General features: G+C 39.5%; 1 protein-coding gene across 2 annotated transcripts in view; it reads left to right on the top strand.

Annotated features, from left to right (window-relative positions):
* The first annotated feature begins 3,423 nt into the window (after nucleotides 1–3,423).
* The window catches only part of LOC141766539 (Golgi apparatus protein 1-like), a 42,278-nt gene continuing 17,791 nt past the window's right edge, over nucleotides 3,424–27,910 (top strand). Inside the window, exons 1-11 of one of the 2 annotated variants that reach the window (XM_074633474.1) lie at nucleotides 3,424–3,838; nucleotides 15,877–15,906; nucleotides 16,795–16,881; nucleotides 19,270–19,485; nucleotides 21,818–22,021; nucleotides 22,763–22,834; nucleotides 23,656–23,842; nucleotides 24,370–24,584; nucleotides 25,599–25,720; nucleotides 27,241–27,342; nucleotides 27,565–27,718. In XM_074633474.1, coding sequence (XP_074489575.1) covers nucleotides 3,506–3,838; nucleotides 15,877–15,906; nucleotides 16,795–16,881; nucleotides 19,270–19,485; nucleotides 21,818–22,021; nucleotides 22,763–22,834; nucleotides 23,656–23,842; nucleotides 24,370–24,584; nucleotides 25,599–25,720; nucleotides 27,241–27,342; nucleotides 27,565–27,718 — 1,722 coding nt within the window. In that variant the 5' untranslated portion in view covers nucleotides 3,424–3,505. The remainder of the gene's footprint in view (nucleotides 3,839–15,876; nucleotides 15,907–16,794; nucleotides 16,882–19,269; nucleotides 19,486–21,817; nucleotides 22,022–22,762; nucleotides 22,835–23,655; nucleotides 23,843–24,369; nucleotides 24,585–25,598; nucleotides 25,721–27,240; nucleotides 27,343–27,564; nucleotides 27,719–27,910) is intronic. The other variant, XM_074633475.1, reaches the window with a different exon arrangement.

Here is a 27,910-nt window from a genome sequence, read left to right as displayed (position 1 = left end):
TGATCAAATGTCTTTTAATGTTCTCTGCTATTATTCATATGTATTTAAAGTCTTCTATTAATTTTTCCAGTTGATACTTTCTTCTTACTTTCTTCACTCAGCGTATTATGTTGTAGCTTTGTTTTATTTGCTGCTCTAACAAAACATTTCATCATTCAATTATGTCAAATGCGTCACATATTGCGACACAAATATGGCGTAATGAAAATGAGGAACAACACTGATGTTTCCTGCTGTGAGTCAGAGTAAATTTGCTCAGATCCAGTTCTTCTTGAGAACAGACTCTGGTTCTTCTTCTTTCTCTCTTCATAATTGATTATTCATTTAATTAATTTATAAAGCAGAAATGTCAAACATTCTCTGGCTCAAACGTGACGATTTGCTACTTTAGTCTGTTTTACATTGTTATAAACTGAATATCTTTGGATTTTGGACAAAATGAGACATTGTGATAGACGTTATGCACTTTTTTTTACATTTTATAGACTAAACAATGATTTGATTAATTAAATGTATAGATTAATTAATTATGAAAATAATCATAGCAGTATATAGCATATAAAAAATCTGTAATTAATCAATAATTTAAAAGATAAGGGTTTTGTAGAAAGCATATTTGTGATGGAATAATTGATATACAAGTTATCTTTGGAAGGAAGAGGTCCGGAGCTGATGATGTCTTACAAAAGAAGGTTTATTGAAGCTTGATCAAGGAGAATTGTCAGGTCTCCACAATAGATGCTCTCTGCGTGAAGGCCTCACAACTCTGTCCTTCCTCCCCGGTGCTCAGTGTCTTACCCCTTATCATGTTATGACTTACTTCGTTCCTCTGGCATCTCTGACCCTGGTTGCCCTAGCGACTGGCTCTACGGTCTCCACTACAGGCACAGCTGTACAGATAACGGTGGCTCCTCTAGACAGGACTCCAACCCAAGAATGTCAGCAGAGGGACACTCTGACAAACACTCTGACCTTTCTACCAATAAGAGAGGAATTGATGGAAAATTCCATCACAATATTTATATTTCTTGAAGCAAGGTATCTGAAAAAGAATCATCATCTACCAAAAACCAGCCTTTGTATAAATATTATAGAACATTTTTCAAATGATACCCAGCCCTGCTCTTGTCACCCACCTGTTTTTCCTCACATTATTCCTCACATGTTCAAGTTTTAACAAATGAAAATTGGCATGGATGTCAGTCGGTGCAAACTGTACATCTTTCAAAAATAACTTTTGTTTCTTGGACACTAACTGTCAAAGTCCTACTGTATCAACATCCGACATTGTTTATTGTTTTTAAAATGTATTCATCTTCAATGAAAGTGATAAGGAATGGAAAAGGAAGACGTTTCCATGGTGGCTGTGTGATTAGATGACTCACAGCCAGTGGTGGAAGAAGTACTCTGATCCTTTACTTAAGTAAAAGTACAAATACCATAGTCTAAAAATACATCATTACAAGTAAAAGTCCTGGATTCAAAATATGACTCAAGTAAAAGTATAGAAGTATTATCAGCAAAAAGTACTTAGAATATCAAAAGTAAAAGTGCTTATTGTGCAGAATGGCTCATTTCAAAGATAAAAGAATACTGTATTATAGTGTTTTTATGCATTAGCATTTAGTGCATTTTAATGTTGTAGTTTGTCAATGTGGAGCTAATTTTAAATACTTTGTATACTATTAGTAGTACAGTACTGCATCGTATCATATAAGCATATCATGTTTTTATATGTAACAAATGTCAAATAAATGTAGTAAAGTAAAAAGGGAAATATTTCCCTCTGAGAATGTAGTGAAGAGGAGTAGTAGAAAATGGAAATACTCAAGTAAAGTACAAGTATGTCAAAATTGTACTTAAGTACAGTACTTGAGTAAATGTACTTAGTTACATTCCACCACTGTTCGTAGCATGAACCCACACGCGCTCATTAAATATTCATGAGCTGTCCAGTGCCCTCCTAGAGCAGGGGTCTGCAATGAATAACTGTTCTTTGTTTACATTTTCATTTTTATTTATCATTGTTGTAGGTCTATGGTACAACGATACGATGGAGTATTAGGGCCACATTGAGGAAAAGAAATAAATCTGAGATTTCGGGAATAAAGTCCTAATATTACGAGAATAAAGTCAGAAGATTACGAGAAAAAAGTCGTAATACTATGAGAATAGAGTCATAAGTTTAAGAGGAAAGAGTCATAGTAATATGAGAATAAAGTCATAGTAGTAATTTTACGTGTTATTTTCGTTTTTTCTCGTAAAGTTTTGACTTTATTCTCGTAATATTACAACTGTTTTTTCTCGTAAAGTTTTGACTTTATTCTCGTAATATTCCGACTTTTTTCTCGTAAAGTTATGACTTTATTCTCGTAATATTACGACTTTTTTTCTCGTAAAGTTTTGACTTGATTATCGTAATATTACGACTTTTTTCTCGTAAAGTTATGAATTTATTCTCGTAATATTACAACTTTTTTTCTCGTAAAGTATGAATTTATTCTCGTAATATTATGACTTTTTTTCTTGTGAAGTTATGAATTTATTATAGTAATATTACGACTTTTTTTCTCGTAAAGTTATGACTTTATTCTTGTAATATTACGTCTTTTTTTTCTCGTAAAGTTTTGACTTTATTCTCATAATATTACAACTTTTTTTCTCGTAAAGTTTTGACTTGATTATCGTAATATTACGACTTTTTTTCTCGTAAAGTTATGAATTTATTCTCGTAATATTATGAAATTTTTTCTCGTAATATTATGATTTTATTCTGGAAATCTCAGATGTTTTTTCCCTCAATGTGGCCCTAGTACTCTGTGGTACATTTGCTCTTTGGCCCTCACTGCATTAGATTCAAGATTCAAGATTCAAGATGTTTATTGTCACACCGGTTGTACAGGTACAAACGTGTGAAATACTTTTTGCTGGGAAGCTCCATTAAAATAATAAGTTATATTACATTTCCATTACAATTATAAAAGGAAATACTTTGTACAAGGGCATATTAAGAACATATACAGGCATATTAAGAACATATATATTAAGAATATATACAGTATATACAGTATAAGATATGTTTTTGTGTGAGAATGTGTCGAATGAATTATCTATTTAAAAGCCTGGGGGAAAAACTGTTTCTCAGTCTGTTGGTGAGTCCTGGGGGTCCTGTATCTTCTACCAGAGGGCAGGAGATATAATATATATATATATATATATATATATATATATATATATATATACACATATATATATATATATATATATATAAACTGTGTTACCTTCATCACAACGCTCAAATGTTTTGCGGCTCCAGATGGATTATGAATTTTTTTTTTTTCTTATACATTTATTTGTTTGCCTATAATGTATCTTTTGATAGTAAAGGTTGCTGACCCCTGCTCTAGAGAGAGAGAGAGAAACAAATCTGTTTGCAACTCTCCTCCTAGTGCCCATATTTCCCACCGCCCCTGAACGGAGCAGCAGGCTGACTGGCTCTGTGAAGATGGCGGACTGTCTACGTGTTCCTCTGCTCCTGCTCTTCATGTGCATCTTGTCGTCTTTGCAACCAATTCGAGGACAAAACAACGTTATCGCCAAACTAACCAGTAATGCTGAAATCCCACAGAATCCAGCCGGAGGTCCTGGACCGGCTGTGGTGAACCCGGTAGCCGCTGAGAAGAGCCTGGTCGCCGGGGCCTCGCTGCCTCGGAGGCGCTCTACCGGCTGGAAGTTGTCTGAGGAGGCGGTGTGCAGAGAGGACCTGACGCGGCTCTGCCCCAGACACTCCTGGAACAACAACCTGGCGGTGCTGGAGTGTCTACAGGACAGGAAAGAGGTAGGTTAGCGGGTCAGGGTGCTGTGGTTCCTGGGTGAAAGAAGGAGAAGCAGGGTGTTGCCTGCTGAAACACACCAGCTACCGTTAGCAGCCACAGTTAGCCGTGAGAGAACGTCACGCCAAAGTCCAGTCAGAAATGCACCAATTTATTACCTATATCATCATATTCAATATGATTAACTGCTGTAGAACAATATTTAACACATACTCAGAGTCATCATGGTCCACTCTTCAGTTCGGCATGATTTAATACCACGAAAGATGCTTATCTTTTATACGACTTGCACGTTTTTGAATCGTGCCGCCTCAGATTTCTCGTCTCTGTGTGTTTTATATAGTAGACATCAAATCAGCGTAATGTAGATTAACATCGAAACAACCGCATAACACACTCCGTTACCAAGCGTTACCAAGCGTTACCAAGCCGTTACCAAGCCTTTACCAACCGTTACCAAGCCATTACCAACCGTTACCAAGCCTTTACCTACCGTTAACAACCGTTACCACAGATAACCGTTACCAAGCCTTTACCAAGCCTTTACCAAGCCTTTACCAACCGTTACCAAGCCTTTAGCAACCGTTACCAAGCCTTTAGCAACCGTTACCAATCCGTTACCAATCCGTTACCAATCCGTTACCAAGCCATTACCAACCGTTACCAAGCCTTTACCTACCATTAACAACCGTTACCACAGATAACCGTTACCAAGCCTTTACCAAGCCTTTACCAAGCCTTTACCTACCGTTAACAACCGTTACCACAGATAACCGTTACCAAGCCTTTACCAACTGTTACCAACCGTTACCAACCGTTACCAAGCCTTTACCAACCGTTACCAAGCCTTTACCAACCGTTACCAAGCCTTTAGCAACCGTTACCAAGTTTGTTACAGATTAACTCTAATTTATGGTCAGTTTGTTGTCAATGATTTAACAGTGAGCTGTAACACAGTAAACTGGCAGATTGTGAGCGAAGTCCGGTGTTGCAAATATCCAAGTGCGTCTGGACTAAACTAAGCTAGCTGCTAAATGTAAAAATTGGCCACAACATTTTGCCAACCTGCCAAACCGTTACCACAGATAACCGTTACCAACCGTTACCAACCGCTACCACAGATAGCCGTTACCAACCGTTACCACAGATAGCCGTTACCAACCGTTACCACAGATAACCGTTACCAACCGTTACCACAGATAGCCGTTACCAACCGTTACCACAGATAACCGTTACCAACTGTTACCACAGATGACCTTTACCAACCATTACCAAGCCTTTACCAACCGTTACCAAGCCTTTACCAACCATTACCAAGCCTTTACCAACTGTTACCAACCGTTACCAAGCCTTTAACAACCGTTACCAAGCCTTTACCAATCGTTACCAAGCCTTTACCAACCGTTACTAAGCCTTTACCAACCATTACCAAGCCTTTACCAACTGTTACCAAGCCTTTACCAACCGTTATAAACCGTTACCAAGCTTGTTGATTCTTGGCTTTGTGTATTACTGTTAATTACAACGTTTAGTTTAATTATACCTCCTGTATCCAGTTTGACTGTGACAGCTAACGGAACAGGTTATTAACTGGTGTGTGACTGGTTTTAATGTTGTTGTGTGTAGCTCATGTTAAAGTGAGGCAGACAGGACAGTTAAAATCCATTTTATCTGCAGAGACTCTGTTTTTTTCTCCCCTGGGAAAGGTTGTCAGTGGCCTCCCACTTCAGCCCGGGGCAGCACCCAGGATCACTAGTCACTGTGGTTTTAGGGTAGTGGATGTTGTCCTGACATGTTTAGGCAACACATTACCAGAAGATGATTTTAAAAAAGAATAAAACTTCAATGCCAGGGCCAATAACATGCATTTTTTAATCTTAATATGCTCACTGCTTTCTGCAAAAACATTATTTTTTCATTTCAAGAGTAAGCCATGTTGTGACTTGCTGTTTTTAAATCTAATCTTAAAACTCACCTGTTCCTCTTAGCTCTCCCACAAATGTTTCATAATAACTATGAGTTGCTTTTAACTTATGTTAGGAAATAATTTGTCTATAATCTTTTTCGTCCTATTCTGATTTTGTGATTGGTTTACCCTTTGTGTAAAGCACCTTAAGATTTCGCTGTATTTTATTATTATTTGTAATGTGTTAAATAGTCATACACTGTAGATAACCCTGTACCACCAAATATCCACTGCTGCTCTTATAGACTATACATCTTACAGTCTTTAATGCACATTTTTCTGTAATATGTACATATCATCTTGTCACTTTACGGACATATTATAATATGTACGTCCTACTCAGTGTACATACAGTATATAGACATCTCCACTTGTACATGCTGTACATAATCATCCAGTCCACGTATATCCATCCAGTATTTATTTCTTTGCACTATTTGTATTGTTTGCAACTCCCACACACTTGACTTGTATATAGACATTTGATTTTTAATATCGTATTCTTTATTCTGTTATATATTGGAGTCAAATTCCTTGTATGTATGTATATATTTGGCGAAATAAACCTAGATAATAGTCTTGGCCAACAGTCTAAAACCCAAAGATATTCTCATTATGATAACATAAAACAGAAAAAAGTGGCGAGGTAGTGACCCCCAGCAGACGCTAGCTAGCTGTCATGCCAGTTTGTGGAGCTCAGAAAACGTTGGAGCAAATGTTCGATTCGCCGTCTAATATCGTAAAACTGCCAATATCCAAAATACACAGTTGTTTTCTCGCCTCAAAAATGATCAGAAGTGAATTTAGTGATGAAATAACTACGAAAATCTGGGGGGAAAAACACACCGTTTTTGATGCTCTTGTTATGACCATAGTCTGTAATGTTCCAGCGCTTTAAATTGTTGGATACAGTAGGTGAGGTAGACTGGTCCTATGCATACTGGAGATTTTTTCCAAATCAGTATGACATCCGGGTATTTTTGGCATACTATAGATTTTGCTTTTGTTTGCATACTACATGCTACATTTTGGCCAAATCAGTATGTATTACTAGTATAGTATGAGGTTTTGGATACAGCCATTGTCTGTCGACTAGTTCACACCCTGCTCAGAGAGATAACCGTTAACTTTCTTCCTGCTTGACAATGAGTAGTTTCCCCGCAGCTATTGGATTTGTTTATCTTGTTCCAACTAAGTCCACAGGTAGTTGTTTGAGAAAGGTGGAGGATGACTCAGTATTTTCTCACAGTGAGAAACTTCTCCAAGGCGTGTCTGTAGTTGAACTTGTGCTTTTCAGGTCATTACTAGGTTGTGTTTGTGGCCTTTTAGGCTCGTTCAAGTGTGTGCTGAGAGATCAACACAGGACTGTTGGCCTGTTGGCCTGTTGGCAGCTGACTGCTCACTCACTTCTTTAAGCTCATTAGCTGCTTGTCAACAGCAGAACTACAGCAGACTGAGAGATCTCTATACGCTACAACAGCAGCTTACAGCAGCTAAGACAAGCCTCGGTTTGTGCCCCGTTATCTGCTTACTCAAAATCACAAGACGCCGTCCCCTCTGGTGGTAAAAGTCTTCATGAAATACTTTGTTTTATAGCCTGTAGCTGCTGGTGGGAGTCGAAAAGATAAGAAAGAAGCTTTCTATGGAGTGTGAGCGTCAGTAAAAAAATCAAAACATCTTGATCTTTAAGAAAATGACTACTGAAGATTTCAAGCATTCAAACTGGCCACTAAGACGCTGTGATCATAGTTTTCTGTAGTCTTGTGGTTGCTCCTTATCAGCTTTTCCACATTTGACACGTGAAGTGAGGAACGTCGCTGAAATGATTTCAGAAAATTAATCTGCAACTATTTTTGGTAATTATGAGACTAAAATACCTAAAAGTTCCAGTTTCTCTAAAGTGAGGATTTGCTGCTTTTTATCTGTTTTTTAGGGATGCACCGGTTTATCGGCTGAACATCGGTATCGGACGATATTTGCCTTATTGACTGCCATCAGCCTATCAGCAAATAAGATGACATTCAGCAATGTTTATCTGTTGTGTTGCATCTCTTTTGCGCCGGCTAAATGTTGTGTTGGTTATTTGTGGTCGGTCTCTGACAACAGTAACCAGCTGATTCATAGACATTAAATATTAAAATTAAAATGGAAAATGCTAAAATGGGTCCCCAAATATACTTGGTTGTCCGTTAATATAACTGGGCGGCCCGCCTACGTAAAGTCTATGTTTGGGAAACTCTGCTTATCTTAATATTTTTGTTGGGCTATGTACTGAAACATTCTTTTCATTGAGTAGGTAGTAGGTGGTTATTTAAAACAAAAAATAATATTTTTCATGTGAAAGAAGGTTATATTAAATGTTGTTTCATAAATTAGTATGATTGAATTGGTCCTCATTCAAAGACAGTGTAATGAAATGCTGAATGACTTTAAAACAGCTCCGTTTTTTTTTATAATAAAGAGGTTTTTAATTTCCCTGGCACAAAAGGGGAATAAATAACTATTATTTTAAACATCAGTATCGGTATCGGTGCATCCCTAGTTTTTAACTTTGGTGCAAAAGGTAAATCCGTCACCAGACAAACCTCTTTGTGAACTGTATTTTCCAGCAACTTGTGTTTTGACAGTGTGACATGAATGCAGCTGAAGCCCCCGGTGAACTCAGGTTTCTGGGTGTGACGTCTCGTCTCTCTGCAGACGCCCACCACGAACGCTGCTGCTGAGCAGCCGTCGTGGAGCTTGTCCGTCCACCTTCTGTGTGAAGGCCTCGAGCTGCCCAGATGGCACTGGTGCTGCTGTTCTCTGGTTAAGGGTGAGATTTAGGAGCTGCTTTTAGACTCGCAGCATTTTTGTGTGTCTCTGGCCTGCCCGCTGTCGTCCTGCTGGTGGCTGTGGTTTTGTGTACGTGGAGCAGATCCTCAGAGTCCAGAGGGAGGAGGCTCTGGAGATTGAAGGTTTCGCTCTGGCCCGTCAGCTGCCTGAAGCCTCCATGTGTCTGTTTCTGTCTCCCAGTTGTACCCAGTTTGATAATTGCCAATTAGCACATTAATGCTACAAGACATTCACTTTAAATAACAGGCTTGTTGGTGTATATTCAGCTGCTTTGCTGTTGAACACAAGAAATGATACCCCCAACCCAGGGCAGCGTCAGTCTTTGTGAAAGCTTTGTTCCTCACTGATTGCTTGGTACCCAGGAGTAATATTTGTATCTCTTGTTTCTCTGTCAGAAAGAGGTACAAACAATGGATTGGATGGTGTCGAGGTCAGGACTCAAGTTCTTCCTCACCAAACTGCAAAAAACATTTCTTTGTGGGGCTGGCTTCGTGCACACACAGGCGTTTTATCATGTTGAAACAGGAAAGGGACAAACACAATCTGTTGCCAAAAACTATGAACAACACTATTGTCTAAGATATCACTGCTGGAGCATTAAGATTCCCCTTCATTGGAACTAAAGAGCACAAATGAGGAAAAGCAGCTGCACAAACATACTGTATGTGGTCAGAGGTGTCCACATACTCTATGCAGTATAGGCTACATCCACACTAGTCGATCAGGACATCCCTACCCATTTTCTTTTATAATAAACACTCTAGAGGCAACAAGTACATTTTACTTGTGTTTTTTTTTCACTTTTACTTAAAGGACCAATATGTAATATACTGTATTTACTCTATTAAATCATAAAATGACCATGATATGTCATCAGAGATTAAGGAAGTTGAAACACTGGCTTCTCTGATAACAAGTCAGTATGTTCTCCTATAAAATTTCTATTCCGGTCCAGAACGTCTGTTTTTGTTTTGGCCGGTTATCAAGGCAGCAAGTATTTGAGACACACTGCTGGTGAAGTGATTTACGACTACTACTGGCCAGAGGCTAACGGTATTGATGCTAACACATGCTAACTGCTATCAGTCACACCGCAAACAACATGCAAACAACTCCAATGTTTTGAATTTGGACTGTAATACCCATTCTAAACGCTAGCTGTGAGTGCTACATATTGCTCCTTTAAATACAATGATAAACATACTTTATGGAGTATTTTCCCATTGTAGTACTGCTAATGTACGTGTACTAAAGTACAGGATTACTTACCTGAGCAGCTGTAGCAGGTTGTCTGTCTCAGGACGACTGTGTCCTGATGATAAAGCAATAACAGAAACATTTCAGGGTGCTGAATTCCCACAAGTATTCAGATGCTTTTATAGGCTTATCTTGCATTATGCTAAACAAAGACGGAGCTTTTAGTTTGTTTTGATGCATTTATTTTGGTACTTTGACGGCCATAATGAAGAGGAAAAAAATTTTCCTGGTTGCTAAGCAACATCCTTTTGTGTCCTTCCAGCATCCAGTGTCTGACGGTCCATTCAGGCTGATTGTTGACATTTATCCAGAAGTGTTCATCCAACTGCAGCTCTGCTACTGTCGTCTGTGTGATAACAGTGATGTTATCAGTCATTTAACAAACAGTCCTAGGCAGTGACCTCATTTAGGATCGTAGTGGTCTATGGGTAGAAGCTCCTCCTGATCCTCTCAGTGCTGCCCGGTGTATCGGGACCTTCTTCTTGACCTCCACAGGGACAAAATGCCAATATTCTTTGCCTTAATGATTCTTCTAGCCTTATTCTGGCAACACCTGGTGTAAATATCCTTTGGCAGGGTAGAGCACCGCCACTACCTATTGTATGTTCAGCCGAAGAAACCACTCTTTGCAGGGCCTTGCAGTCCTGCAGTCCAGTCCTTGCTGTTTCCGTACGAGGCAGTGATGTGCAGTTTGCTATGTTATGATTTGAGCATATTTTTTATGCTAAATGCAGTACCTGTGAGGGTTTCTGGACAATATTTGTCATTGTTTTGTGTTGTTAATTGATTTCCAATAAGAAATACTGTATATACATTTGCATAAAACAGCATATTTGTCCACTCCATGTTGATAGGCGTATTCAATACTTGACAAATCTCCCTTTAAGGTACATTTTGAACAAATAAAAAATGTGATTTATCGCAATTAACTATGGACAAGCATGCAATTAATTGCGATTAAATGTTTTAATCGATTTACAGCCCTAGTTTTTATGCAAATAACCACTATAGATGACAATAACAAAGTACAGTACTGTGTACAGTACCCTCCCACCTCTGAAAGATAGGGCTCCCCCAGAAGCCCCGGTGTAATTTGAACACTGGAAATTACCATGCATATAATGTTTTTTGTGTAAAATATATTGACCATTGAATGACATCAGATCTAAAAGGTTATTCCTTCATTTAGCGCATAGATTTCAAAAGTGGCAGATAAAAACACATACTTGCCTGCTGCCACAGTGGCAGGCAGTGAGAAAAGTTCATTTCAGATCCAGATTGTGTGTTTCCTGTTCTGAAGATTTCTGCTGGATTTCACAGTTTGATGAGATGTCAGTGTTTTCAGTCTTTTTCTGTGTGTTGTCAGCGGTGGTGAAAACACATCTGTCACACACCTGACCTGAATACTGCCCTGCCCAGCTGTTTGGTAGGAAAAAAACACTCCTGTTTTTATGGGTGGAGAGTCAAATAAAACAAACAGTGTGCAGAGACTCAGCTGAAGCTGCAGAGGTGGTTCTAGCTGACCTGAATCGGTGTTTAAACTGTTACTGTTTGCTGATGTGCTGCCTCAAGTCATCCATGGTTAGTTTTTGATTGGCTGATTGAAAACGCAGCATGTTACAGGATACGGCTGCATCAAGATCTGGCTTCGTCCCGGATGCATTTCTTGCTTGATGTCCACTGGAGCGTCTCATTTGTGGCTCTTTTCTCGGCTCCATAATCTTTGTGTGCTGGGTCTATTTCTGCCAGACCAGCTCTCATCTCTAAAGCATAAAATGTACTAGTATTTAAATACTAGCGTGCATGCGCATTGAAGATAGCTACCTAACTGTTGCACCTGCTCATTAGGGAGGTAAGAAAATATTGATATACATGAGTATCACAATATTATGTTTTGCGATACTGTATCGATTCTCCAAAACGCTGTATTGATTTTTAATTAACCTCTTGAAAATCCGATGGCCCACCGGTGGACCCGGCCGCTAGTCTGTCTTTCGGAGGTTGTAGCGGGCTGAATTTTAAAGCTAGAGTGAAGGTGCTGGCATCATATGAAACTAGAAAAAACATTGGTACCAACCGTGTCATACTAGCTTGTCGGCAAGGAGGCTAAATAACGCTCCAAAGTTTGGTTGAATTTTGGCGAGGAAAAACTGTCAGTGCCATTTTCAAAGGGGTCCCTTGACCTCTGACTTCAAGATATATGAATGAAAATGGGTTCTATGGGTACCCACGAGTCTCCCCTTTACAGACATGCCCACTTGATGATAATCACATGCAGTATATGGGTGCTCTACAGTCGTAGCATCGGCCCATTTGACCACGGAGATGAGTGACGGCTGGCTTGACCGCACGTTACCGCAATACGATAACGTTTCCTGTCCATGACAGTTAGCATGCAGCTTAAGCTATGATGTCTTGCTCTGCTTTTTGTGCAATGTGTGAAACCCAAAGTGTTTCCAAACTTTCCTGAATGTGTAGTGTTTACCACGCTGGATTTAACATATGAGGGTGCAGGTCGTATCCACGCAGACCCTCCACCGTTATCTGCATTTTCTGTGTTCGGCTCGCTGCGGTTTGTTTTGGTTGACGGATACAGTACGGATATGACGTCACGTTACTCAGACTACAACAATAAAAGCTGTAACTTCCTTCTACCTCCATATAGACTCAAATGATGCAAAAATCTCGATTCTGGCATTAAAAAATCTATTTCAAAATGGTAAAATTGCGATACATAAGTGAATCTATTTTTTTCCCACCCCTAATATTCAGGGTATAAAACAGAGATAAGACTGCATGCTGCTGTGTGCTCTGGTTTACGTAGGGTGAGTCTGATGAAAGATGCCAGAAGTTGATGGAAACCAGCTGGTCCAGATAAATTTGTCACTTTATATTTCATTTTGAAGCTTTTCATTAGGAAAGGATTGCCGTCAGCTTTAGAAAGCAGGTTAAAAGATGCTGAGGATGAAGGCTGCTGTGCTTCATGACTCAGTAGCTGTTGGCTTCCCTCTGGATTCTCTCCTCTTTCTATCACTTCTTGTGTCATTTTCTCTCTCCATCTCTTCCTCTCACCCACTTCCAATTATAGCTCAACCAGTCATGCCGGTTTTCCCAAGACAAAATGAGGAGAGCTAATTAAGTTTAATTTAGCTGCAGCTATTAAATGAGATGGACGTTTTCACAGTTTTCTCTTTTCAGATGGGAAGAAGGTAAAAACAAAGACTAAAGTATGTGAAAGGGTGTGTCAGCTGAGTTCCCATTGTGTTAGATTACATCTCTGACAGCTGGTCACTGAGTTTGACACATTCAGAGTTAGATTAATCCAACAGTTTGGATCCGATTCACCTGAACAGTTAATATCCTGTTGCCATACAATAGTATTTTCCCAGCCTTCATGAGCTCCGTTTGGTCAGACAGAGGCTGGTTTCATCATTGTTAGTTTATTTTGGCTGTTAAATCAACGTAGGATTGAACAGATGAGAAGTTTTGGCGCTCTGAAACGTGCAGATCCCCTGGTGGAGCTGAACAGACGGCGCCCACATGAGTCACATTGTGCTCTGCAGCGGTGGTGATGTGATGTTTGGCTGTTCAGTCCAGAGGTGGACTGAGCGTGTGCAGAGGCGGGCCGGTGATCCAGTCCAGAAAATAAAACAAAAGCTCCGTGCTGTTTGAGCAGCGTCAGACTGGCCGGCTCCATCCAGGTTAAACCCCCCTGTTAGCTTTACTTTGGTACGTTCGGCCCCTCTGTGCTGACACTGACTCACTCACTGTGTTGACTTAGCAAAAAAACATGATGCTGCTTTCAGGTGCAAGTCAGAAGCATCGGAATTACAGTATTTACGAGTGCCACAACATAAATACAAATCCAGTTTTGTTTTAAAAAGCTGGAAGCATTTTAGTTTTTTATTGGTACCCACGAGTCTCCTTTTACAGACATGCCAACTTTATGATAATCACATGCAGTTTGGGGCAAGTCATAGTCAAGTCAGCACACTGACACACTGACAGCTGTTGTTGCCTGTTGGGCTGCAGTTTGCCATGTTATGATTTGAGCATATTTGTTATGCTAAATGCAGTACCTGTGAGGGTTTCTGGACAATATTTGTCATTGTTTTGTGTTGTTAATTATTTATTTCCAATAATAAATATATACATGACAAATCTCCATTTAAGGTACATTTTTAAGAGATGAAAAAATGTGATTAATTTGCGATTAAATATTTTAATCAATGTAATCGTGAGAAACTTAAATAAATCCAGTTGTTTGAAGGTGATGTTTTCACGTCAACATATAGCTGATAGAGATCGAATTATGAAGGGATGCACCAATCCGACCTTTTCAGTGCTGATACCGATAGCAATACCTGGGCTTTGGGTATCGGCCGATACCGAGTACCGATCCAATACCAGTGTTTAATTAATAAGCTGTATTCCTCACTGTGTGGAAGTGACTGTGATCATTCCTGTATGTGTAAGGCTGACTTAAACATTGCTTTCCTAACTTTGTAAAACAAAATGTAACAAATAAATACATAGATATAAATTTACTGAATTGTTATTTATTATTAAAATAATGAATCGTACACCAGCAACCTGGCCAAAAACCTTAAAATGAACATGATTGACAACAAATTGGTCAAAACTTAAACAGGAATTAAAATACCAGTATATAATGTATATAAACATAGAATTGAATTGAATAGATCGGCCCCATTGTCACAGATACCCGATCCAGCTATTTGAGTCAGTAATCGGTTCGATGCTTCCCTAGAATTATGACCTGTTTAACTTCCTAACAAAAAACAGTATGCAAACGGTAATAAAAGGAGTGGATGTTGAAGTACATGGGATTAATTATACCCCCGCGCCAACGTAGTCCGAGGTATATAGCGCTCCGCGTGTCCGTCCATCCTTCCGTCCGTTCGGGTGTCACACTTTCGTTTCCGGAGCAGAACTCGGAAACTATTTAACTTAGGAGCCTCAAATTTGGTTTGATGGTTGACAGTGTGGTCTAGTTGTGCCTTTTGTGGATTAGAAGTCCAGTTTATTTTTTTTCACCTCAGTTAACCACTGACATGTTATAAACAGCACAGAGCTGACTCAGTCCTCCAGTACCGTCCTCTTCTTCAGTAACACCACCACACTGCATTTACTGTCTGTGTGAAGAGCATTGTGACACTTGTGTGTAAAATACACTGTAAACAGAACACACACATGAATATTCAAACACACACAGACGGTCTATTCCTGGCCCGCGGTGCGGCTGCCATGTGGTAAACAGTCAGAAACTCTTCGGCCATCTGCAGAGCTGTGATTTCAAACACACACACGCACACACACACACACAGAGTCAGCAGTGGTTTGGTTTGCTCTGGTAAAAGCGGAGGGGCGGCTGCTGGTCTGAAGGCGATTTGCTGCTGCTGGTCAAGACAGGAAGTCAGACAGGTTACCTCAGGTCAACGCAGCAGAGCAGGGAAATAACTCGATGGTCACATTGGCCCCGGAAGCTGTGTCCTGGGTCGGGGTCCGCCTCACACTACGGAGGTGTGTTCTACAGAGGTTTAAAGGGCGGGTACATCTGCATTCTTTTCCAGGGTTTTTGAATGGAAACGTCCACTCAGCCGTTCACTAAAAGCAGTGACGTAGGTTACCACAGTAAGCTAATCAATAAGGTTATGAGTAATGTGAACGCTAGCACTAGCTGAGTCAACGTTAGCTGTGCTAAGTTTGGAAATAACTGTGGGTTAGTCCAGATTTTTTGAAGTGGGGTTGTATGTGCAAGGTAAAATTACTGCTTTTGTGAACGGAATCTGGTGGCTTTGAAGAGAGCAATATAACGGCTTCAGTTCCCGTCAGAAAGGGCTGTCTGATATATTTAGTCTTGAGTCAGAGCCGTACCGCCTTAATCCACCTCATAAAGAATCTCTGAAGAAATGATCTTAATCCTAAAGTCATCTCTAATGTCTCCTTTCTCTCCTTCTCTTTCAGGAAACTGAGATTGCAGCCGAATGCAACCATGTAAGTGTCTTCACTTCCCTAAAACACCTCTTCCCAGCATGCACCATGTTGCCCTACAATTCCACATAGTGTATGTTAAGCATAGAGCACCGAGGATGAGTTTGGTACCTTCATTCACATATACAACCAAAAGAAACACTGATCTAGTGAATTGCAGGTCAGAAGATGTCTATACACACATCGCTACTGCAGTATCAACCCAAAATAGACAGATTGTGCTGTGATTTAATTGCATTAAATGGATCAAAATGATGCTAAAATAATTGCATTATGATGTTGATCTGTAAAAAGTCTGAATTCATGCTTTGTCAGGTCTGTCCACAAGACGACAAGCAAACAACTTTTAAAACGCTTGTTTTCTGAATGGAGTTTGGATCAGTGCCAGGCTATGCAGCTGCTCCATCAACACTCAAGATAAAGTCATCTAGGAATAAATATGACAGCGACGTTGTTGTTTCTACCAAAGACCATATATGGTTTATACACATACATTTATACACAGAGTTTGGTCCGGTCTCTGTACAGATATGATGTACTATCGTAGCTCTGGGTGACCACAGACACATACAAGATTTATTTCCTCCATTTCTGATTCAACAACTTCAGGACGTCAGTGACGACAGGAAGAGTATCCCAACGCTGATAGGCTTTCACCACACAGCGTCACGCAAATTTCTCTTTCGAGGTGAAATATTTTGCGTCATTTACGTCATGACTTTGTGTGTAATTGCACTGCGCGAAAAGTTTGCTTTGCTCTTGGTGTGATCAGACCATCAGGAATGCAAACAGGGAAAGACACTAGTAGCATGATGGTCCAGATAGTTAGACTCTGCTAGTATCTGGATAGTGTGTGTAATCCCGATGTTTTATGTATCTTCTCTCGTCCAGCTGCTCTGGAACTACAAGCTGAACCTGACCACCGACCCAAAGTTTGAGTCTGTCGCCGTGGAGGTCTGCAAGACCACCATCACTGAGGTAAGTCGCTAAAACAAACCTCCCTCTAATGCAGCGGAACCTCAAACTAGCTGATCAGTGTAGTGATTTTCAGACAGGATAGTGTTTGTAGTTGGACTCATCCCCAGTCTCATCGCCTCACTCTTCTACCAGCCTCCTTGTTTGTTGTTCCTCGCACACAGCAGCTGTTATTCACCTGACATAAACAATCCTCCTCTTCACCACCTCTCACAGACATGTTTGGATTCTCCTCAGATTTAGTTTCTGCAAAATCTTGTTTTTTGTAATTTCTAGAAACTGAATAACTGAAAAACACTCAGACCTTTTACCCCTCTGAGACCTAAAATAGAGCCGTTTTTGTCTTTTTTAGGGGGTTACAGGGGGTCTTTAGGGGGAGATAGCAGGTCAACAGTAGATGATATGATGGTCATCCCCATGTTCTATAATGTCTCATAAGTTGTTTTGGGTTGATACCATTTATTACACAGATTTGGTGCTAAATTTAAACACTTTTTTACCACTGGAGAATTGATAAAAATGATCAATGATCCCTCCAAAATACCAAATTATATCACCAAGACCCTGAGGAACACCATAGAAAAAGCCATGCTGTGATATGGTTAAATAAAGCTTCTTTCCATTTAGAATTTAGAAGGCAGCTTTATTTTAATATATAATGAAAATAATGAAATTTCTTTACAAAGAAATGACAAATTTCAGCCAGCTAAAATTGATTTATGTCAACTAAATGATTTAATATCTGAATCAAAATTGAATATGCCTAATTTTGCAGCAATCAACAAACATGTCACATCTGTGGGAAATGAAAAAATGAACTTCTACTGCACGCCATGTTCTGATATACAGGAAGAGCTAATCTTTAAGATCCCTTTGAAGTGTCTGTATCAGCCATCAAGCTGCAGTTTATTTTTAAAAAGCCACAGGAAACCATGAAGCTTCCTGAAGACGCTTTCTGCTCACAAACAGGTTTTATTCATCAGTTCATCAGTGGTTTGTTTAACCGGTAGCAGGTTTCATATATAATTGTGGCTTAAATTGCTTTATAGTAGTAATCAAGCAATAAAAACATAGCATGATATACGTTACTAGGAGCTGCTGTTATCTGTGTTCCTGTGTTGATAAGGAGTCTTAACAGCTCCATATTGAAGCAGGTGTTGCTGATAACTTAATTTCCTGTATAGATTGTGTGATAGCAGCTTGTTTTATAAACACCAGTGCAGTTCCCGTTGAAAATGTGCCTGTTGAACGGACTGAACAGTTGAACAGCTTTCACACACACATTACAAACAGCTTCACACTTGACACTGAGCTTCTTCAGGTTCTGAGCAATACACCTGCCCAGAGTTGGGAGGGTTACTTTAAGAATTCAATCCGATAGAATTACTAATTACTTGTTCAAATATGTAATCAGTAACCTAATCCAAGTATCACAACTAAGGCTGTCATAGTTAACGCACTGCGAGTTTTAGGTTGCCCCGGGCTCAGTTTTAAAGCTAGAATGGAGATACTGGTATCATGAAATTAGAAAGCGGAATGAATCCATTGATACCAACCATGTCATACTAGCTTGTACAAAGGAGGTTAAATAACGCTCCAAACTTGCGTTAAATTTAGGCGAGGAAAAACTGGCATGGCCATTTTCAAAGGGGTCCCTTGACTTCTGACCTCAAGATATGTAAATGAAAATAGGTTTTACGGGTACCCATGAGTCTCCCCTTGACAGACATGCCCACTTTATGATAATCACATGCAGTTTTTTGAATGCAGTATAAATGTGTTTTTTTATGTTAAATGCAGTACCTGTGAGGGTTTCTGGACAATATTTGTCATTGTTTTGTGTTGTTAATTGATTTCCAATAATAAATATATACATGCATTTGCATAAAGAAGCATATTTGCCCACTCCCATGTTGATAAGAGTTTTAAATAATTGACAAATCTCCCCTTTAAGGTACATTTTGAACAGATAAAAGAATGTGGGATTAATTTGCAATTAATAGCGATGAAATATTTTAATCAATTTTTAATCACAATAAAAAAGTAAGCAATATTTTCTGTTACTTTTAGATTATTTACATTATAAAAAATGAAGATGATGAGTGAGTGAGTGAATATTTTGAACATATTATCTGATCATAAAAAAGAAGATACTTAGACTTCATAGTTATAAAATAACTGAATGAGTTAAATGTCACAGATGTGTTTATTCAGATAAATATGTCTAAAGTAGCTTCTTCCATAACATTTGTGGCCAGATCTGTTTAGACGTTCGGGTGACATATGAGGTTTTGTCGACATGTAGCTTCAGATATTTTTCAAAGTTTTATTTTTGTTGCACATTTCAGCAACATGTTTAGTTTAATGAAGTTGTCCGTGCTCTTCGCTTAGGTTAAAGAATGTGCGGCGGAAGAGCTGGGGAAGGGCTACCTGGTGTCCTGCCTGGTGGACCACCGCGGCAACATCAGCGACTACCAGTGCAACCAGTACATCACCAAGATGACCACCATCGTCTTCAGCGACTACCGGCTGATCTGCGGCTTCATGGACAAGTGTCGCGAGGACATCAACACGCTGCGCTGCGGCAGCATCAGCACCGGAGAGAAGGTGAGATCCAAGAACTAAACTAAACCCCACTTTATGATAATCACATGCAGTTTGGGGCAAGTGATAGTCAAGCCAGCACACTGACACACTGACAGCTGTTGTTGCCTGTTGGGCTGCAGTTTGCCATGTTATGATTTGAGCATATTTTTCTATGCTAAATGCAGTACCTGTGAGGGTTTCTGGACAAAATTTGTCATCGTTTTGTGTTGTTAATTAATTTCCAATAATAAATATATACATACATTTGCATAAAGCAGCATATTTGCCCACTCCCATGTTGATAAGAGTACTAAATACTTGACAAATTGGTACATTTTGAACAGATAAAATGTGTGATTAATCACGATTAACTATGGACAATCAAGCGATTAACTGTGATTAAATATTTGAATCGATTGACCGCCCTAATATAAACCCTTAACTCACTGAGTTAGATGAAAATATGCCGGTTCTACACTCTTTTCACTTGTTTTTCCCTGTTGTCTCTTACTCGTTCTTCCGAGGCAGACTATTAATTTAGCAAAATAAAATGACAAAAAACACCCCAAAAAAAAATCTGGCGATGTACTCAGCCAATCGCCGATAGCAGATACATTCGCCCAATCGCTCAACCCTAGCACACATCAGTCAGAGCAGCATTTGACAATGTTGGGGAAATAGAAAGCCTTTTCACTAGTTGGGTGTACAGTCAGTGCTTACTACCTCTTCTAACCAAAGTCTTACCAATGAAACCTGTGCTGTAAAGCCAGAGCGTGCCAGTGATTGGTTATTGATCAGTGGGTAGCTGATGAGGGACTGTCCTGTCCAGCATCTTCTTCATCCATCATATATGACCAGGCCTAGGGACTGTAGACATGTTGGTTGTCTGCAGGTAAAAAACAACAGTACCCGTGAAAGTGGTTTATAGTGTTTCATACTTGCCAAACAGATTTTGTGGTGGGTCTCTTCTCTTCCAAACCCAGAAACTGTGTTCAAAGTGTGACTCAGCTAAGAAAAGACAACTTTGACAGCAGTTTGTCAGCGAGCACAGCCAATCAGTCTCCTCTGAACGTGTTCTCCTGCTGCTGAGCCAAGCTAAACCTCATAAGCCCGTTAGACACGCTGCTATTATGGGATATCATGCCGGCACAATTAGAACTCGGAGCAAATAATTTATTTGTCAGCGGGAGCAGAGTCGGTTTCATTATCAGGAATTTGTCACAGCGGCTCATTTCAGTATGCCGGAGCTGCTCAAAGTGGAGATTAGACTGACCGTGTTTACCCCGACCGAGCTCGACTCTCAGCACACCGAACAAATACAAGACGCACTCTGACAAAATGATGCATGGAGTGAAAGGAAACCTCACTCTATGTGGGATTAGTGGTGCTATGAACTACACTGTCAAAACGTTCATATTGGGAACACTTGGCGTGTTTTATAAAATGATAGTAGCATTTTAAACCCCCAAAAGAAGTGTTTTGGATTTCACATTAAAAGTCTTCACTTCTACCTGGATAAGGAAAAGTTCACTGTTTTTATTTTTAATCAGGGCTCTCAATCGATTAAAATATTTAATCACGATTAATTGCAGATTAAATGCACATTTTTATCGGTTCAAAATGTACCTTAAAGGGAGATTTGTCAAGAATTGAATACTCTTATCAACATGGGGGTGGGCAAATATGCTGCTTTATGCAAATGTATGTATATATTTATTATTGGAAATCAATTAACAACACAAAACAATGACAAATATTGTCCAGAAACCCTCACAGGTACTGCATTTAGCATAAAAAATATGCTCAAATCATAACATTATCATAAAGTGGGCATGTCTGTAAAGGGGAGTCTCATGGGTACCCATAGAAGCCATTTTCATTCACATATCTTGAGGTCAGAGGTGGCTATTGGGGCTATTTTGTATAGGACAAATGGTGTTTTTATCCAAAGTAACAACTACACTGCTTCTAGAAGAGATGTTGTTATTGATATTAGGTGAACTGACCCTTTTTAATAATCATCCTGCCATCCCAACAAAGAAACATTTCTGTTATATAGCTGTTGAAACTAGACATATTGGAGTGAAAAGGCACCACTATCAGCAGGTGATTAGATTCGATTACTTTGGCAAAAATGTGGATATTGTGCATGCTTGCAAATGATTAAATGGTTAAGAAATATCTCCAACAAAGTGTGCAACCAGGACAGATAATTAATTGAATTGCCTCCTTATCATTATCATATGGAGTACAAGTCTGATATAAATGGGTTTAATAGAGCTGATTGATTTGAATCAATGGAGCAAAAAACCTAATTAACGCTATAACCGTGTGACCTTTGCTCTCTGTGCAGGACATTCACTCCCAGGGCGAGGTGATCGCCTGTTTGGAGAAGGCTCTGGTGCGGGAGGCCGAGGAGCAGCCGGGGGCGCATCCCATCAAGGACGAATGTAAGAAGTCCATCATGAGAGTTGCCGAGCTCTCCTCAGACGACTTCCACCTGGACCGCTACCTCTACTTCGCCTGCCGCGAGGACCGAGAGCGCTTCTGTGAAAGCGTGAGGATTTAGTGGACAATCTTGTGCACGCGTCATGAAACGTCTTCTATTAATTGATCCAGAGTTACAGCCATCACAAATGCATCTTTTAGAGTTTGTGTTTTTCTTGTTTTGCATCTTTGCTATTCTGATTAACACTAATTTACTTCTTTAAACACTTATTTCCTGTTGTGCTTTTCCTTTTTTTAGCTCGTTTCAGGTGTCTAAATTGAGAGACACGTCTGCTTTGTTACTTTATTTTGGTCTTTAAATTGGACCTCAGTTCAGTTCTCAGGTTTGAAAACCTGCAGATAACCTTGGACACACCTGTAAACATGTGGCACCATCCCATTAATATTAGTAATAGTTATAGAGCACATAAGGAGTCTCTCCTAATTATTAACACGTTAATGATGCAGACACGCCTCAGTGACAAGATGCATTCATGGCCTGTCAGAGCGTTTTACCTCTATATTAGTGCCTCCGTAAGGACAAGGCAGCTTCACATGGAGGCAGATAAAGCGTTTCATTCCTAAACAAGATGATGTCCACTTTATGAAAACGCCTCAAATAATGTCTGATATCAAAGGGATCAGAATGAATCCGCTTTTCAGGACCAATCATCCTTGTGATGCAACATGATTCTGAATGTTTGGCTGATGAAATGATTAAAAAGAGAAAGATATTTTACCTTTTACAGTAAGAATGAATCTCTCTGCTGTTGATGGACTGTGTTTTTACTTTTTTGTTTTGTTTTTTCAGACAATGGCCGGAGAGGGACGAGTTTACAAATGTCTCTTCAATCACAAGTTTGAGGAGGCGATGACTGAGAGGGTGAGTGTTTTAACGAGCTGTAGCCCCGCTTTCATTTTAAATTCTCATGTTAGTAGTTGTTGTGCAGAGTGATGCTCTGACTGGTAGAACTAAAGGTCATATTTTTACTTACCATTATTGGTCTTGTTACCATTATTATTTGGTATTCTGCCTAGGGTTGCAAAATTCCAGGGATATTAAAGTTGGAAACTTGTTGTTGCGTTGCTGGCGTTAGCGGATTCCATTTCTAACCAAACATTAGCTATGGTTGCACACTGGAGCTGAAAATAAGCCACTCCAGAGCGTGCATGAAGTCACATCCGTTGGATTTTCCCGGAAAAAACTGCCCGAATTCTTCACATTAAAATCAGTCTACAGGCTGATAGAGGAAACCAGAAACCAGAAAGTCGGGGAAGGTCTAATTTTTTTGGTTAGGTTACAACCTGTTCACACATTGGCAATAAATAGTTAAAACACGTTTATACGTGTAAAAACTTACATACAGTCCCTTTAACTTCTCTTGCAAAATTTCCTGGAAATTTACAGATCCTTTGCAACCTTTTGCATTATTTTAATCAAAACATACCATAAGACCTATTATTGCTTTTGAATGTGTATTTCCCCCCCAAATAGTTCACCATTTAAATTTTTTTTTTAAACTGAAATTGTCAAAAAAAAATAATAATTCAATTCAATTCAAAATTTTAACTTCCCTTGGAAAAATTCCTGGAACTTTCCAAACCCTAATTCTGCCTTTTGGAGTACAAACCAGGCTAAAAAAAAAGAGCACACATAGTTTGAACCTGTGCTGTGATGCTGACATGTGTCCCGTGTGTCCTCAGTGCCGCGAGGCGTTGACCACCAGGCAGAAGCTGATCGCTCAGGACTACAAAGTGAGCTACTCGCTGGCCAAAGCTTGCAAGTCAGACCTGAGGAAGTACCGCTGCAGCGCCGACAGCAACATGCCCCGAGCCCGAGAGGCTCGCCTGTCCTACCTGTTGCTCTGTCTGGAGTCGGCCGTACACAGAGGTGAGCAGCCTGTCAATCACTCTCATTCCTGCACACTAATTCATGACACTAATGGTCTGTTCCCATTAGTCATTTATTGACATCTCAACTACACACTGAACCTCCTACCTGTCTGTCACTCTGACTCTCATCCAGTCAAACTGGAATTAAACAATTCAGCCTCTAAGAACAGAAGAGAAGAAGGACCACTGCTCAGATTGGGTGAAAAAGAAGCAATACAGTTGTCTTATTGCTTCTTACAGCAGCCTAATTGAAGCAATAAGGCAGCAAGGCTCCTGTCTCATGATTAAGACATTAAAGAGAATAAAAAAAATGATGATTCTGAATTCATTATTAGAGAAAAAAGATTTTAAAAATATATGTTGCGAGAAAGCCACAATCCAGTCTGAAACGAAACCTTTCTGAAAAACTGAAACTAAAAGTAGCAAACACACTTTGAAAACTAACTAAAACTATATCAAATTTGATTGAAAATTCAAAAGTATTATAACGTTGGTATTGAGTGTTGTGTTTGTGTGTTGTTTCAGGTCGTGTGGTCAGCGGCGAGTGTCAGGGCGAGATGATGGACTACAGGCGGATGCTGATGGAGGATTTCTCTCTGAGTCCGGAGATCGTGCTCCACTGTCGGAGCGAGATCGAGGGTCACTGCTCCGGTCTGCATCGCAAAGGACGGACGCTGCACTGCCTGATGAGGGTCGGCCGAGGAGACATGGGAGCCATCGATCCCAACTGTCAGCGGGCGGTGAGGCGCCATTAATATTAACTATATGTGGGGAAAAACAAGCTTTCAGAAGCCATAAATGTTCATTTGTTAACAGCAACACAGTGTTTTTATGAAGTAAATATTCTCTCTTACCGTGCAGACGTTGGATGTTTTCCACCAGTTGATATTGTTTATCCTGGAGCATCACGACTGCATCAGAAGGAAATGATTTGTCATGTTACACAGCATTTTATCATTTTTCATTCATCACTTCTGTTTTTTTTATTGTTGCAAAAACAAAACAGCAGTGACTTTACAGGTGGTACAACAATGGTAAGAAATACCCAAAAAAACAAGGTGACATACAAAACTTGACAAAAAAATAACAAACAAAACACACATAGCAAACAAAAAAGGATGAAATAATCGTCATAATAATTCTAGTAACATCTTAAATATATAAAGATCATGATAATAATATTTAAATATTTTAGAAAAATGATAATAAAATAACTAGGTGGTAATAATAAGGAAGGAATAAAAATATATTAATAATAATAATATATTATAATAATTTTTGAAAAATAATAATAAAATAATTAGAGGGTAATTATAAGGAAGTCATTACAAATAATAAGATATACATATTTTTGAAAAATAATAATAATAAAATAACTAGAGGGTAATAATAAGGAAGGAATTAAAAAAATATATATAATATACAAATAATTTTGGAAAAAATAATAATAAAATAATCAGAGGGTAATATTAAGGAAGGAATTAAAAATAAATAAATGAGTAGTTAGATATTTAGAAGTGTTCCCTATTGTAGTAAGGAGGGAGCTGAGCTGAGCAAGTTCAACCGGTCCAGTTTGTACCATTTTAAAAAGTCATTTTCAGGAATAAATAATCAGGAGTGAGAATCATAATTTAAGTCCCAGTTTTAAACTTGGCAGCAGTTCTTGATACCCAGAGCAGCACCCCCTCAGAGGATAGCTTCCAGTTTATTTTTTTGTTTTTTGTTGTTGATGTTGTTGTGTCGTCCATCCTCAGCTCCAGACTCTGATCCAGGAAGCCGACCCCGGAGCTGATTACCGCATCGACCGGGCGCTCAACGAGGCCTGCGAGTCCGTCATCCAGACCGCCTGCAAACACATCCGCAGCGGAGATCCCATGTGAGTCAAACACGACACTACTTCATGGTTTTCTCTCCTCATTCATTGTGTCTTTCTGTTTATTGTAGTACTGGTTTATCTTCCTTATGTTTCAGTATTTTACATATTTTATATTTTCTATCTACACACGTTTCACTGATAAGAACATAAAACAGACTTTAGCTCTGATGTAACTTAATTACAAAATCTTCTACAAAGGGGAGTTATCATATAAAGTTTGGTCAAATAAACAGCTTCCATGAATGAAACCTAATATGACCCACCTTTATAACTCTGTATTATGTCGCATTCACACCAAGAGCAAAGCAATTTTTCGCCTCGCTTAACCTGCACGAGTTGGACCGCCGGTATCATTTCTGTTCATTCGCTCTAGATGCGCAGGAGAGAAGGAGCTTGTCTCCATGGAAACCACTATTGCTGCTTTGTACATGTTGTGGAAGTCCCAGATATGTCAGAAAACCAAACGCTGTTGTGTCTGGGTTCATAACATCACCCGGCGGTGAGCTGTATTCACCTACAGTGCCATTGCACTGACTGCATCTAGCAAGCCACACATCGCTACTGCGGTATGAACCCAAAATAAACAGATTGTGCTGTGATTTGATTGCAATAAAAAGATCAGAATGATGCTGAAATAACTACATAATGATGCTGATTTGTAAAAAGTCTGAATTAATGCTTTGTCAGGTCTGTCCACAAGACGACAAGCAAACAACTTTTTAAAATGCTTGTTTTCTGAATGGAGTTTGGATCAGTGCCAGGCTATACAGCCGCTCCATCAACACTCAAGATAAAGTAATCTAGGAATAAATGCGGCAGCGACGTTGGTGTTTCTACCATAGCCAGTCTGTGATATCTACACAGAGTTTGGTCCGGTCTCTGTACAGATATGATGTACGATCGTAGCTCTGGGTGACCACAGACACATGCAAGATTTATTTCCTCCATTTCTGATTCAACAACGTCAGGACGTCAGTAACGTCAGAGACGACAGGAGGAGAATCTCAACGCTGATAGGCTTTCACAGCACAGAGTCACGCAAATGTATTGCTCGATTTGAAATATTTCAACTCCTGCGAATACGCGATTGGCGCCATTTGCGTCGCACGTAGCGAATTCGCGTCTATTCACCAACTTGCATTGACATTGTATGTAATCGTGCTGTAAAGAAAGGTTTGCTTCGCGCTTGGTGTGAATGTGTCATTAGAAGCAGTAATTTAGTGACTTAAAAGTTGTTAATTGTATTTTTATAATTGTTTCTTGTGTAGTCCTGCATAGTATTTACATTATATATTTGTTGTAATTTCTGGTTATAACACCTTTTATTAATATAATTCAAAGAAACTCCTATCAACATTTCTAATTGTATGTAAATGGACCTCTCCTCATTTGATTTTAGTTCCTCAGAGTATATGATCATGAAAGGAAAAGTTATTTTGTATTCTGTATGTGGCAAATATCTGTAATGTAGTCAAAATAAAAAGAGGAAACTTTAAATATTTGTGCTGCTGATCCTGCAGGATTCTGTCATGTCTGATGGAGCATCTGTACACAGAGAAGATGGTGGAGGACTGTGAACACAGACTGCTGGAGCTGCAGTACTTTATCGCCAGAGACTGGAAGTAAGTCCTGCTAATCCTCCTCCTTCACGAGATAAAAAAAAACTGAAGCTTTATTTTCACTGACCTTTGCTGAAAAAAAAAAAGCTGCTTTACAGTTGAGAAAGCAAAACATAAAAGAAAAGTCCAGTGAAACACCAATAAATGTGAGATTAGAAACCAGGTGGCGCAGTATGTTTGTGCACTGATAGATACTTCATAATTACTCCCTTTGTTGTTGCCCAGGTTGGATCCCATCTTGTATAAGAAATGTCAGGGCGACGCTGCCCGGCTCTGCCACACTCACGGCTGGAACGAGACCAGCGAGATGATGCCGCCCGGCGCCATTTTCTCCTGCCTGTACCGCCACGCCTACCGCTCTGTGGAGCAGGGACGGAGGGTGAGTCTGTCCACGCCGACACCACCATCACAGGAGGGTTTCTGATCTGACCTCTAAGCCTTTTCTAGGATCAGTTCACTCATACTTTCCTTATCTCACTTTCCAGTAGTGGTGTCCGTCTATACAGAAAGTTTATTTTACATATCTGCTGCTTGGGTTCTGCCACACCACAAATACATTTCACTAACAGTA

Source organism: Sebastes fasciatus, chromosome 4 (assembly GCF_043250625.1).
Source record: "Sebastes fasciatus isolate fSebFas1 chromosome 4, fSebFas1.pri, whole genome shotgun sequence".
NCBI lineage: Eukaryota > Metazoa > Chordata > Actinopteri > Perciformes > Sebastidae > Sebastes > Sebastes fasciatus.
This window is presented reverse-complemented; position numbering and strand designations above follow the sequence as displayed.